The sequence below is a fragment of the Stegodyphus dumicola genome, chromosome 4 (genome assembly GCF_044657685.1).
Source record: "Stegodyphus dumicola isolate Sdum_Otavi_A_Nest chromosome 4, ASM4465768v1".
Classification (NCBI taxonomy): Eukaryota; Metazoa; Arthropoda; class Arachnida; order Araneae; family Eresidae; genus Stegodyphus; species Stegodyphus dumicola.
This window is the reverse complement of record NC_140771.1, coordinates 207,504,567-207,517,189: the sequence shown is the minus strand read 5'-3', so window position 1 is coordinate 207,517,189 and position 12,623 is coordinate 207,504,567. Positions and strand designations below refer to the sequence as shown.

Sequence of the window (12,623 nt, the reverse complement as noted above, 5' to 3'; positions counted from 1 at the left end):
ATGAGACTGACCTTTTGATTGGAGCTGATGTTTTCGGAAAACTGTTGAATGGAAGTTTAGTTGAGCTAGATTTAGGGCTAAGAGCTGTGAAAGCTAAACTGGGATGGTTGGTAATTGGGAACAGAATTCAAGCATGGGTGATAACATTTTAACTTTTGTTAGTATATTAAAAATATTCCCTCGAGCGCATTATGGGAACTTGAAATTTTATAAATAGTTGATTTAACTTATACTGTGTTTTGAGCCATTCATCTGGAAATGGCAAATTCTTTATTATCAGATGTGTTTTAAGGTACTTTATCACTCAATGAGGAATGCCAAGCAAGTGATAACGGAACCAATTTTAGAAAAGCATTAAGGATCTTTCTAAATTAGACTGGTTTAAAATTTCTAGAGCTTTAGATGTAAAATACTTTCATACCACCCACCACAGCTTGGTGGAGAGGCTGGTGGGAAAGGTTGGGTCACATTGTAAAAGAATTATTAAAACATACCATGGGTAAATTTGTATCGAGTCTGGAAGAATTGAGTACTGTAATCTGTAACTTCGAATCAATTATTAATTGTAGACCATTAACATATGTATCAGAAGAAATCAGAAGAATAGAAATTTATTCCTCTTACACTCGCTATGCTTCTTATCAAAAACCACTGCTCCAGTGTTAGGGACATAGACGAACTGGATTAAAAAAAAAAAATTGATTTAAATGTTAAGATACCAACAAAACTATTTAACAATTAAAGAAAATGTTTTAGAAAGCAATATCTCAGTCAGCTTGTATTCAAAATTGCCATGTCATCGTGTAAACAAACAACCATACAAACATAAAACAAACACACACACACAAAAACTGATGACATCGTTCTAACTGGTGATGATAAAAAATGTTTATTTTGGCCTCTAGCAAAAATTACTGAACTTTCTGATTGAGATATGAAAGTCCATAATGTTAGGAAGAACACAGAAGAGTTTTGCGACTGCTCTAAAGAGTTCTCCCCTTTAGAGCTATAAGCTATTGAAACAGTGTTAACTAAAAATAAGAAAAGAGGAGAAATCTAATTATCAAAAACTAAAGACTAGTTTGTCTCCTGAATAGTGAAGATACCTCTTCTGGTAGGTGCATAAATGAGCTTAAATGACTAGATTTATTGTAAGTTTGAAAGTTTTCCCAAATTTTTATGGAGAAAGGATGTTGCAAACTGAAGAGATGTGGTGTTAGCTTCTAGAACGTATAAGAATCAGAATTAGTCTTTAATGTAAAATGACCACATTTTCATTAAGACAAAGCGGGAGAAATGAAAATGAGAATTATAATTTAGTTATAAAAGCAGACCAGTAATTCAAAAAAAATATATTTTATTATATACATTCATATACTTGTCTATAAATATACAAAAATATATTTATTATTAACAATTGGTAACTATAAAAATATTTGTAAAAACAATAATTTGAATATTATGTTTAATTAATTTAATATTTTATTAAAAAATTATGGTTTTTTCACAGTTATATTTTTTATCCGAGTGAATACTTTGCAATAGATTCGGATCATTTATTAAAATGTCATGAAATTTCTCACATAAATTGATCAAATTATATTTTAGGCTTAATACAGATTTTACAATTTTAATGTTCAACTGTGTTTTTTTAAATTGTCCATATTTTATTGATACTATAAAAAAACACGTTCTGTTGCTGCATTTGTTCCTGGAGGGAAGAGAGCGTGTTTTACAATTAAAAAAATATTTTCACAAGGAATATTATTCTGTTTAAAATGAAGGAATAACTCCGTCCATTTTTTGTCCGTTTCCACATTTGCAGGCAACCAACATTTAATTTTTTCATCAGTAACGCATCTTTTTACCAATGACACCTCATCAAAAAGAATATGTTCGCAAATATTATTTTTTGGAAAATGGTTACTAATATATTAAAAAGATTTTTTCACATATTCCCATAAAATCTCCTTTTTTAATGTCACCCAATGAAAGTTTTTAACATCCTCGAATTGAACTGTCCGTTCAAGATATTTCAAGCAATTATTATAAAAACTCCTGACTTCTTTCAGAAAATCAAGTCATTTAATATGGAACCTTGTTCTTCCAACCTAGTAATGTCCTTTCAAATAACTAAAGGAACGTAATCGTTATCAATTCTTTCTTGCAATTTTGTTTTTAAATTATTGATTTTATTTGACATTTCCGTAATTGAAATTTTGTCCCCTTCACTAATTTTCCTAACATTGTGAAATAATGTAGCTTGGTTGTGGATGAACTGAAAACAAATTTGTGAAGTGTCATTTTTAAAAAACAGCTGCAATATTCTTGGACATTTATCTAGTGATAAAAAGTATGATTTTACTGGTTGGTATACTTTAAAATATTTTCTACAGCTGGTTAAAGAGCTAGCAATCGTGTTTTGCTGGAACTAATAATTCTTTTATATTCGATTTCTGCGCTTTCACAAAAATCCTTCAAACTTTAGACACACACAGCATATGTATACATATAATTTAAAGTAAAGTAGAAAGAACAAACGATAAAAGACCTATGTGGTCAAAAACTTTGCGCATTGTGATGCAAAATTAAAAAATTAAAAGATAAATTCTAGTACGAACGCTAAAAAGCCGCTTAATACTGTGGTTCCATGAAAACTTTAACATGAGCAAAATAAGTTGTAATGAAATGTGTCAAAAGAGAAAAATATAGCATTTGATTATTTACAAGTCAACATCAATACTAACAGTAAGCAATATGCTAAACTAATTAAGGTACATTTAAAACATAGTAAAAGTATAAACTAATTATTCGAGTTAAAAATAAAAATTAAGAAGCGGTAAATGGTCGATTAGCCCAATTTGAAGTTCATTAAGGCACGTCAGGGCAAAAATTTTTTTAATGAATTTCAAACTAAGCCAACTCCATCACGTATTTTGCCGAAACAGACAACCGAAACTGTACGCGACACATTTTTCAATTAATTAAATAAACTTTCTCAGAATCTTGAGTCTCAATTCTGTGTTCCAATTTCCCTACGCGTCCGCTTGAAGAAACACATTAAGTTGTAATAAGGATAATAAATAATGGAATGGAAATGCCGATGTACAGAATAAAATAAATAGCGATATGCTATTAGTCAAATATATATACGAATAAATTTTTTAAATAATATTTTTCACATCCACTGGAAGTAAGTCAGATGCTATTTGAATAGTACTGTGTAGAATGTGTGCTGCACAACCTACTCAAATAATTTTTTGGTTCAAATGTTCGTTAAATTTCGTAAAAACGTTATTGATGACTCTTCTAGCTTCTCCACCAAAATTTGCGTTAGTGTCAACAAGAAAATTGTCCTCGCAATAGGAAATAATTTTATTGTTCAAATTATTCTTTTTTAAAATAGTGTTTATTGATTCAAAAATTATTTATGATGTTTCATCCGGCAGCCGCCCAGACGGTATAGTGGTTAGGGGAGCCTGACTGCAATACTGAAGGGCCTGGGTTCGAATCGCGGAGAAGGCTTGGTTGTAACTGACTCTCCCTTCATAGGAGGCAATGGTGGCCCACCTATTAGGTGCCTCCATAATAAAGAGACCACCCCATCTGGCCTTAGCATACATTAATAGGCTCTGTTACAAAACTGTAACTGTTCACAATCTGCCATTGGGAAAAAAAAAGTTTCACCTGGCAATGAAACAAAATCCAATGTTCTAATTTTAATTCCTGTTTCTGGACCAAAAAGTCTAACAATTGAGAGAAATAATTTTAAATATTTGTGGTTGGAAATAAATTGTTTGGATCATAATATATGGATATAAAATGTGCATTTATCTAATTCTTTCTGTAAGCATGAAAACGAATATGGTGAGAAACATTACGAATAATTGCTTCAGTTTTTGACCTTGCATGCACAAATTTTTTATTGTACAATGTTTTGATCATTTGCATGATGTACAATCGATCTGAATCTTTGATTGTGGTTTATGGCATGGAAAGCAAATAGCCCTTCAGCTAATATGTATTGTTAATGGAGGAACAGCTGAAGGGCTGTTCCTCCATTAACAATACATATTCCTTGACGAGACGTAACGACAATGTTCGAACACCACCGAGTAAATCTAACTCATTACATCGCCTAATTTAGTTTACTCTGCATGCATTTTATGTGTTTTTTTATTTCTTTATAATCACTATAATAATTAATAAATAATAGGTAATATATTTTTACAGTACATTTAAAATAAGAAATGCAGATGTTTTCTAAAAAGCGGGACTGTCCCGCCAAAATCGGGACGTGTGGTCACTTTAATGTAATTTTAAACTGAAGGAATATTTTGGTTCTGTTTCTGTCCTTGATTATGTACTTCATGTGCTTCAATACAGTATTTTAATGTTTTTGGAATGATTTTTGTCTTCCTGGATTTTCAAAGCACTCTGCATCAGGTAGATGTGAACCTTTGAACAAAATTACAGCTTTTCCTTTTCAAGAGTCACATTTTAAAGCAGAATGGAGTGTGTATTTGATTATATAATTAAATGACAAAGTATTGTGTTTATTATATAATGGCATAATAGATGAGTAAAAAGAGTGCCATACCCATCAGCATTACCAAACTAAACATAATATTCAAAATTCACAAAAAATGGACAATTGCTGAAATTGGAAAGTTTAAAATATTTCATCACAGCGCAATTTATCCTTAAGAGTAGAAAATGATAATGAAGCAATAGCTAAAGTCGGTTTATGAACAGCTCATTACTTATCCATGATAAGGAAACCATTTACCAATAATGAATTAATTTGTTTGTGGTACCTGAAGAAATGTGCCAAAGGAAACAGATTTACTTCAATCTGTCAGTCTTTCGGCAAGAACAGCCGATTAGGAAAAGTTAAGGACATCAGGAGACTCATCAAGAGTAAAAAAAAAATCAGTTGGTTTTCATCGGCTGTGATAAGTCAACACACATCACCAATACTGCCCAACTGCTGCTGTTTATTTGAAGGGTCAATATGAGATTGAGGTGACTGAAAAATTCACTTCTAAGAACTGACTATGTCAGCAGTTAATTTTGTTCTCTTGCGGACTTAACTATAATCAGTTTTGTGATCTTTTATTAGTGATCAAAAGCAAATATCACGACTTCAACTATTACGCAGCAGTTTGATGGGTCAGTAACAGAAAACTTTTAGTGAAATTTTTTTAACTGAAGAGAAATAATAAAAAATGCTCTGCTTATAATCATTATCATCAAAAAACAAAGGGCTATAGAAATTAGCATTTGTTACAGACATCGTGGTATATCTTAAAGAATTTAACTTAAAATTACATGAAAAAACAATGCTTATACGTGAAACATTGTACAGTCATATTGCTGAAAATTTGCATTGTTTGAAACACAAATCACATTAAACAAGTTTGATCCTTTTTCTTGCTGTGGAACTTCGTAAATATTGATGAAATCCTCATTTCCAAAACAATTTGCAGCAGATATATATTTTTTTAAACTTAAATTACAGTTAATGTACAAATGAGCAACTTTTATCAGAGGTTCAATTAGAAGTGATTAATCTGCAAAATAATGATACACTATCTGGCCAAAAGTATCTGGACACCCAGTGGTATGGTCCTGGAGAGTTCTGAGGGATATGTTAATATGATGTTGTCCCCCTTTTGCATCAATGACAGCCTACACACATTTGGGGAGACTTTCCACAAGTTTCTGGATATGTGGCCATAGGAACTGACTTCCAGGCGTCCATCAGAGCTGAAGTGAGGATTGGCTGGCTACCTAATCTGCATTCTAATTCATCCCAAAAGTGTTCTACAAAATTTAAACATCTATTTCAACATACCATGGTTGCGCAAATCTCATTGTGTGACTAGAACAGTTATCCTGCTGGAAGAGAAATGGGCCTTCCATGAAATATTGTCATACAGTTGGGAGAGCAGCATTATCCAAAATGCCCACATACATCTCAGAGTTCATGTTTTCAACCACAGGAATTGAGGGACTTAGGCCAAACATGCTGCCACCATCAAACTTTACAGACAACATAATGCATTCACTTAAAAACAGCTTACCTGGCATCCGCCAAACCCAGACGTGTCCATTGGACTACCAGATTGTAAAGCGAAGTTCAGCAAAGAATACTTTTCACATGTCCACAGTCTCAACAGCAGTTAGCTTTGCAACAATGCAATCAACACTTTGAACTTTGGGGAATGATATTCAACTTGTGAGAGGTTACACGATTATGGAATCACAAGTTTTTAATTCTTGGCTGTCCTGCTGGTAGCACTAAAGCCTGATGAACTTTGGAACTCCTCAGTGAATTGAACTTATGAGAATTTGCAATTTTGTTTCATTACCCTTTTCAGAGTTCTCCCGCTGCATTCACCAATTTTTTCGGCCTGCCACTTCGTCCCCCCACCCAGTTTCACTCTCTTGACGTTTCCACTTCGCAATCACATCACTCACAGTGGATTTTGGCTTCTGAAGAATGTCCGAAATTTCAGGAACTGACTTCCGACAAAGGTGGCATCCTACTATACTGCCATGATCAAAGTCACTAAGCTCCTTTGACTCATTCACTATCTCAGAAATCCATAAGCATGACCTGACAAACCACTACTAACATTTTTATAGCTTTTGGTTATGCACCAAATTACATCATCTGCCAGATCCACTTTTTAGAGGGGTGTTTGCATATTTTGGCCAGATAGCATATGCAAAAAATGCTGTGTAAAGAAATGGATCTAATTCAGTTCTACAAACCCATTTTGGAAGATAAATACAGTCAATTAAAATTACATATAAGTATTTATCTGTATTTGGAAGTGATTAACAATATGAAAAAAATATTTTCCAAAATGAAAGTTGCAGTACATATCATTATTAACAGATGACCATTTGCAAACAAAATTAATTATAGAAAGTACTAATTTCAAACTCCAGTATGATGAAATATTGTATTAGAAAAAAAAAAAAAATTACATTAACATTCATGGTACACAATTTAACTTTTTCTACACTACATTTATTAATAAACAGATGTACACTCTGTCACAAAAAAAATACAAATAAATAAATAAAATAAAATAAAAAGTAGCCAAAAGGAAATGACTGTCACAAAACATAACATGTATGTAGTACGAGATAAATAAATGATTACAAATTAAGAACAAAGCATCATTTTATTAAGAAGTTATGGCATGAAAAAAGGTCACCAAATTAGAAAGTAGTATAGCCACCCCTGGCAGCTATACAAGGTGAAACACGGCATGGCATCAAATCAAGAAGGTCACCTATAACACCTCGTGGAAGATCATGCCATAATCTTTGCAAACTGGGCAGTTAAGTCACCAATATTCCAGGACGACTCTGTCTGCCTTCCCAGCATGTCCCAAATATGCTCTATTGGCAAAAAGCAACCTGCTGATGGCCTGGCAGGCATGGAAGCACATCAAATCCTTGAAGACATTGTTGGGAGAGTCATGCAGTACGTGGACGGGTGTTGCCTTGCTGAAAAATGGCAATTGAGCAACTTTAGGCAGTACAACCGGCATTAAAATGTTGTCCACATAACTGTTACACCTTGTATAATTAATGTATGTCACTTGACAGCAAATACCAGATCAGACGGCTGACCTACCCACCTCCATGTGTCCGTGCATCGGTCATCAGCACTGAGACTGAATCGGGATAATCGCTGAAGATCACAGGTCTCTGGTCGGTCATGCTCCAGCTCGCCTAAGTTCGGCAAAAATACAATCGACACAGTGGGGTCAGTAGCAGGCATCCTAATGGACGTCTGCAGCACATACCAGCACCAGCCACCCCATCTCTGAATGGTTTTCCTTGATACCACCAAATACCTGGCATCAAATTGATGGTAGCCACATTTTTTATGTGGAAGTGGCCGCTCTAATGATTGTGCAATCCTTGCACTAATTTGTGTTCTTGGGATGCCCTGACCATCTGTTATGGTAGACCATCCCTTCCACGATCCACTGTCCCCAACAGCAAGCAACTACCATAGCATTCTGACCAAGGTGGCAGCATGGGAGTGTATGATGCCCCAGGCGGCACTAGCAGAGAAGTGCCAAATGGTCTCCAAACAAGATTTTCATCATATCACTGTGTTTTTTTTTGGGGGGGGAAGGGGTGCGCCAGTTATGCTTACTACTCCACTGCCTACTTTACACTCCTTCTCAAAGTCCAACAATTGTTTGTACTGCTGCCAGTTACTTCTCAGAGACATCATAAATACTGTTCATCCAAGTCAACATATTCTTCTGAATAGCATTATGGCATGAGCAATCATGCTTTTAAACTCTCCCAGCTGTGCATCTCACATGGGCACTGAAATTTAAATCATTTGTGCATCTCTTACCAGACTACATTCCTGCCAAGTTTCATGATTGTGGCTTGATTTCTTCTGGGGCATATACTTTTTTGTGACAGAATGTATTTAATCCCCCCTTCAATTTTTTGCTACATGTCAGCAAAGTGTTTTAACAGGGTTGCCACTCAAACAGGAGAATGAAATTCTCTGACTTTTCCAGGTTTTCCAGGTATGTTTCGAGAAAATTTCAGTCTATCCGCGTAATGTACGTTGGCTTTGCTAAGAGGTACTACTTGTTATTACTTGTATTGTGTAGCAAATTCACTTAATTATTCAATAAATCCCAGAGGACATTTATTCTTAATTATTCTTGGTACACTTTGTTTACTTTTCCACTTAAGAAACTTAATAAAATTTAAGATATATACATTGGATAACAATTGTACGTTTTATTTATTACTCATGATCATCACCAGTTCAACACGAGGCTAATCCGGTTTTTATAAATCAAACGCAATGCTAAATAGTTAGGTAAATTTAATTTGTGAGAGGTGTCTTCTTAAAAGGCACCTTAACACTTGAAAACACAAATATAATTATAATAGGAGTTGTTTTCTCCACTGAAGATTGAGATTAGAATCTGCCTAATCTGGAATAAAATAAGGCTTTTTTTGCAGACATTCTGCAGCTAAACGAAAGAAAGAAATCTATTTAATGATATTTTTTAATAAATTGAGGTATTTAATGATATTTTTTTAATAAACTGAGGTATTTTATATTTATTTCACAGCATACATAAGGAAAAAGTATGTGCATTAAATTTCGTGATGGTATGTCATCATACTGCTAGAATTAATTTCAGGATTATGCCAGAGAAAATTTCCTGACATTTGGAAATATTATTTACTAATGATAAATAAATTTAGAGGGAAGAAGCAAAATTAAATTATATGAATAACATAAAAATAAAGATAATTACTTAAAAATTTAATTAGAATAATCAATGATATTTTAGCGAATATAGTTATATTACATGGTTAGCCTAGATGACTAATTACTATTTTTTTTTATTTTACTGCAAAATGACAAGGTATTTATTAAAAAGAAAAGAAAAAAAAAAAGGTTTAAAAACATTTTGCGGTAAAATCCTAGTATACGGTACGGCTTTTGCACGATTTTGAAAATTGTCGCCAAGAACAAAATGACCCGTTTACTACTCATCATCATGTCGTCAAATCCCGCTGTACCATACATGGAGATTATTCTAACCAAAGAACGTCTATGTAAAGAAGAAAAGGTTCCATACACAAAAATGCTTTTACGCCGCTAGAAAGCGGAGGGAAAATTTTCAAAGGGATTTGGCGACAGAACCTGGTGGCCAGAATTTTCCCCTCTGCGATGTGGACAGGAAATTGAGAAACACGTGTTAAGAAGAAACGCTCTTTGACAAAAAGAAAACTACGAAAATCCGTTTTTAAATTATTGTGAAAAATCCAAGAAGAAACGTTTTATCAAAGAACGTTTTTTCTTGGATTTTTCGCAATAATTTTAAAAACGGATTTTCGTAGTTTTTTTTTTCCCCCCCTCCTTCAAAATAACTAATCCATGAATTAATTTACTTGCGCCAAAAAATACTTTATTTTCCTTTAGAGTTTAAAGAACTTTTAAACGGTATTCATTTTATGAACTCTTGATAATGTGACCTTCGAACTTCGATGACAGATATATCACGCATGCACAGCTGTTTCCCTCTACGATGGAACGGAGCCCCCTCTGTTGCAGAGAGGTTTTCCTTCTTTTCAATACATATTCTTTGATTCTAACCTTCATAGTACCGTATACTAGGATTAAATCCATTTTGTTTTATATGAGAACAGGTACTTTCTTTAGTTCATGCACTGCACATGCGATTCTCGAGGTTACTGGAAACCAAAAGTTGCGGGAAACTTGCTTTGCTTTTCTAAAAGAAAATCAAATTGGAGCTGCGAAAATTGGCTCTATGCCAGCTGCCCGAATGACACTCGTATGATACACAATTCGCCAAAAAAGTGATCTCTTCTGACGTCGGCGCAAAACTCGCCTTTTTTGGCGGGATCGTTGTATGAAATTCCCTGACTTTTCCAGATTTTGTCTAAAACACTTAAATTCCCTGACTTTTCCCTGAATTTTTTGGTCAATTTCCGAATTCCCTGACTTTTTCCGGTTTTCCAGGTAGTGTGGCAACCTTGGTTTAAACATAATATAAAAAGAACAGTAGTTTAAAAAAGTTTGAATTTTTCCCTTGGCTTGCCAAGTCTGAAATTTTTCATAATCTGACCCTTTCTGAAAAACGCTTGCCAACCCCAGCTATACATAACAGTTGCCAGCAAACCCTTATATAATTTTTATACTCCGACAAAGAGTGTCTGTAATCTAACATTTTCATGACTTTATTCCTTACATTTTTATTATCATTTATTACTTTTAGATATTCCTTACCTTCTTGCAGTCCAAATGAAGTAGCTACCTTGCCACGTCCCCCTTCACCACCTTCTTTGGATGACAAGGGATCAAATTCTTTCGGTGCAGCAGCATTAGGAGCATTACTCACTTGAGCATTAGATCCACCTACAAAAATTTTATGCATAAGTAAAATGTATCATTAAAAAATTTACATTGCACACAAGAAATTTAAATTCAAATTACTGAGTTCGAACAATTTCTATAAAATAAAATTAACAATTAAGCAAAGTATATTTCTAGTATTTTTCTCAGAGACTTGAAGTCACAAGACATACATACAAGAAATGATTCAAATTTCTAGTTATTTAAAATACAGTAAATCCTTGCAGAATGAAGACTTGTAGAACATGATTTTGGTATAGGTGTTATCTTAACTGTTTCCATTTAATTTGTCTAATGCATGAATTTGAGTTACATGAGATAATCTGCAAGCCTAGCCACCTCCACATGTGCGTGCGTTGGTCATCAGCACCGATACTTAATCAGGATTCATCGCTCAGTGGTAGACATCTGAATGAACGGGAGCAGCATTGAAACTGAAAGAAGAGACTGACGACGTAGTTCGGTTCACTTGCTGCTTTGAAAGTGTCTTATTCCACCTGCGGTTTTGTGAGCATTTGCTTGAAAATCAAAAGGCTTAAAGAATTGTTTGGTAAATAATATGAGCGAGAGATTTTTATCTCAAATTACAATATATATGCTTTTATATCTGACCTAGTAATGTAGCTATGGTACATTTAATCAAACTACATTATGAGTAAAACATAAGCATTAAAAGTCGAATATATATTAACCAAGGTTAATTTTATCCACAATATTTTTTTGAAATGTACGTAAATAGTAATCCATCGACAAAAAACATTGATAAATTTCTATATTTACGTAGAGTTCTTTCGGAGTTAAAATATCACACATAATGTTACAAATTGTGTTACAGAAATATCAAAATTATGCAAACATATTTTCAGAATACATCCTTACAAACCCATCTGATTAAAAGTTAATTAATGCTAACAATAAATTTCATAACACACTAAATCCAAACAAATTTCGTTTCATTAAATTTTGCATTTCAACTAGCACTGGAAATGAGTTAATCAGATTTTTGTAAGCCTTGTCAATGAATATTATGAGAGCATTATTATGAGTCATCAGGATCACTATGCAGTGTCTATTGCTCATAAAATAATAAAAATATTTTAAATTGATGTTTATATACTTTCTTATGTATACTCGTGTATTCTTATATTTTAAAAGCATGTATTCTAATGACAATTTATCTCTATGCAGAATTTCATGATTATAAATACCTAAAAAGATTTCATGATATTGCATAGTTATAAATACCTAAAAAGGGCATAAAATAAATCACATAACACATTACATGAACAATAAACCAAAAAATTATTTAAAATATTATTTTTAATACTATAAAATGAATAAGTTTACGTGATTTATCTCCATTTACCTATTTTCTGGTTAGCTTTTCTTGCTGACACAAGGGATGCTTTCCAATTCAAGTACCACTCTTATAAAAGTTAAGCAGCAAAATAAAGGAATTATATTCTTATTGACAGAGGGAAAATGTTTTTCAAATTTAGAAATATGATTTTTAATTGCTCCCATACATTTTCAAAAATTTTCTTCAATCTCCGTGGAGACTTTTTAAGAAAAATGGTTCGTATCTACCTATGATTTTACAGATAATGAACTAATTACAATGCTCTCTGAAATGCCATCTGAAGACAATTTAATTCGCTTTTGTTTCATT

At 33.2% G+C, this 12,623-nt stretch overlaps 1 protein-coding gene across 4 annotated transcripts in view; it reads right to left on the bottom strand.

Moving 5' to 3' along the window:
- The window catches only part of LOC118184420 (protein TFG-like), a 50,183-nt gene that overhangs the window by 15,855 nt on the left and 21,705 nt on the right, over nt 1–12,623 (bottom strand). For all 4 annotated transcript variants that reach the window (XM_035354089.2, XM_035354084.2, XM_035354085.2 and 1 more), the window contains exon 5: nt 10,829–10,957. In XM_035354089.2, coding sequence (XP_035209980.1) covers nt 10,829–10,957 — 129 coding nt within the window. The remainder of the gene's footprint in view (nt 1–10,828; nt 10,958–12,623) is intronic.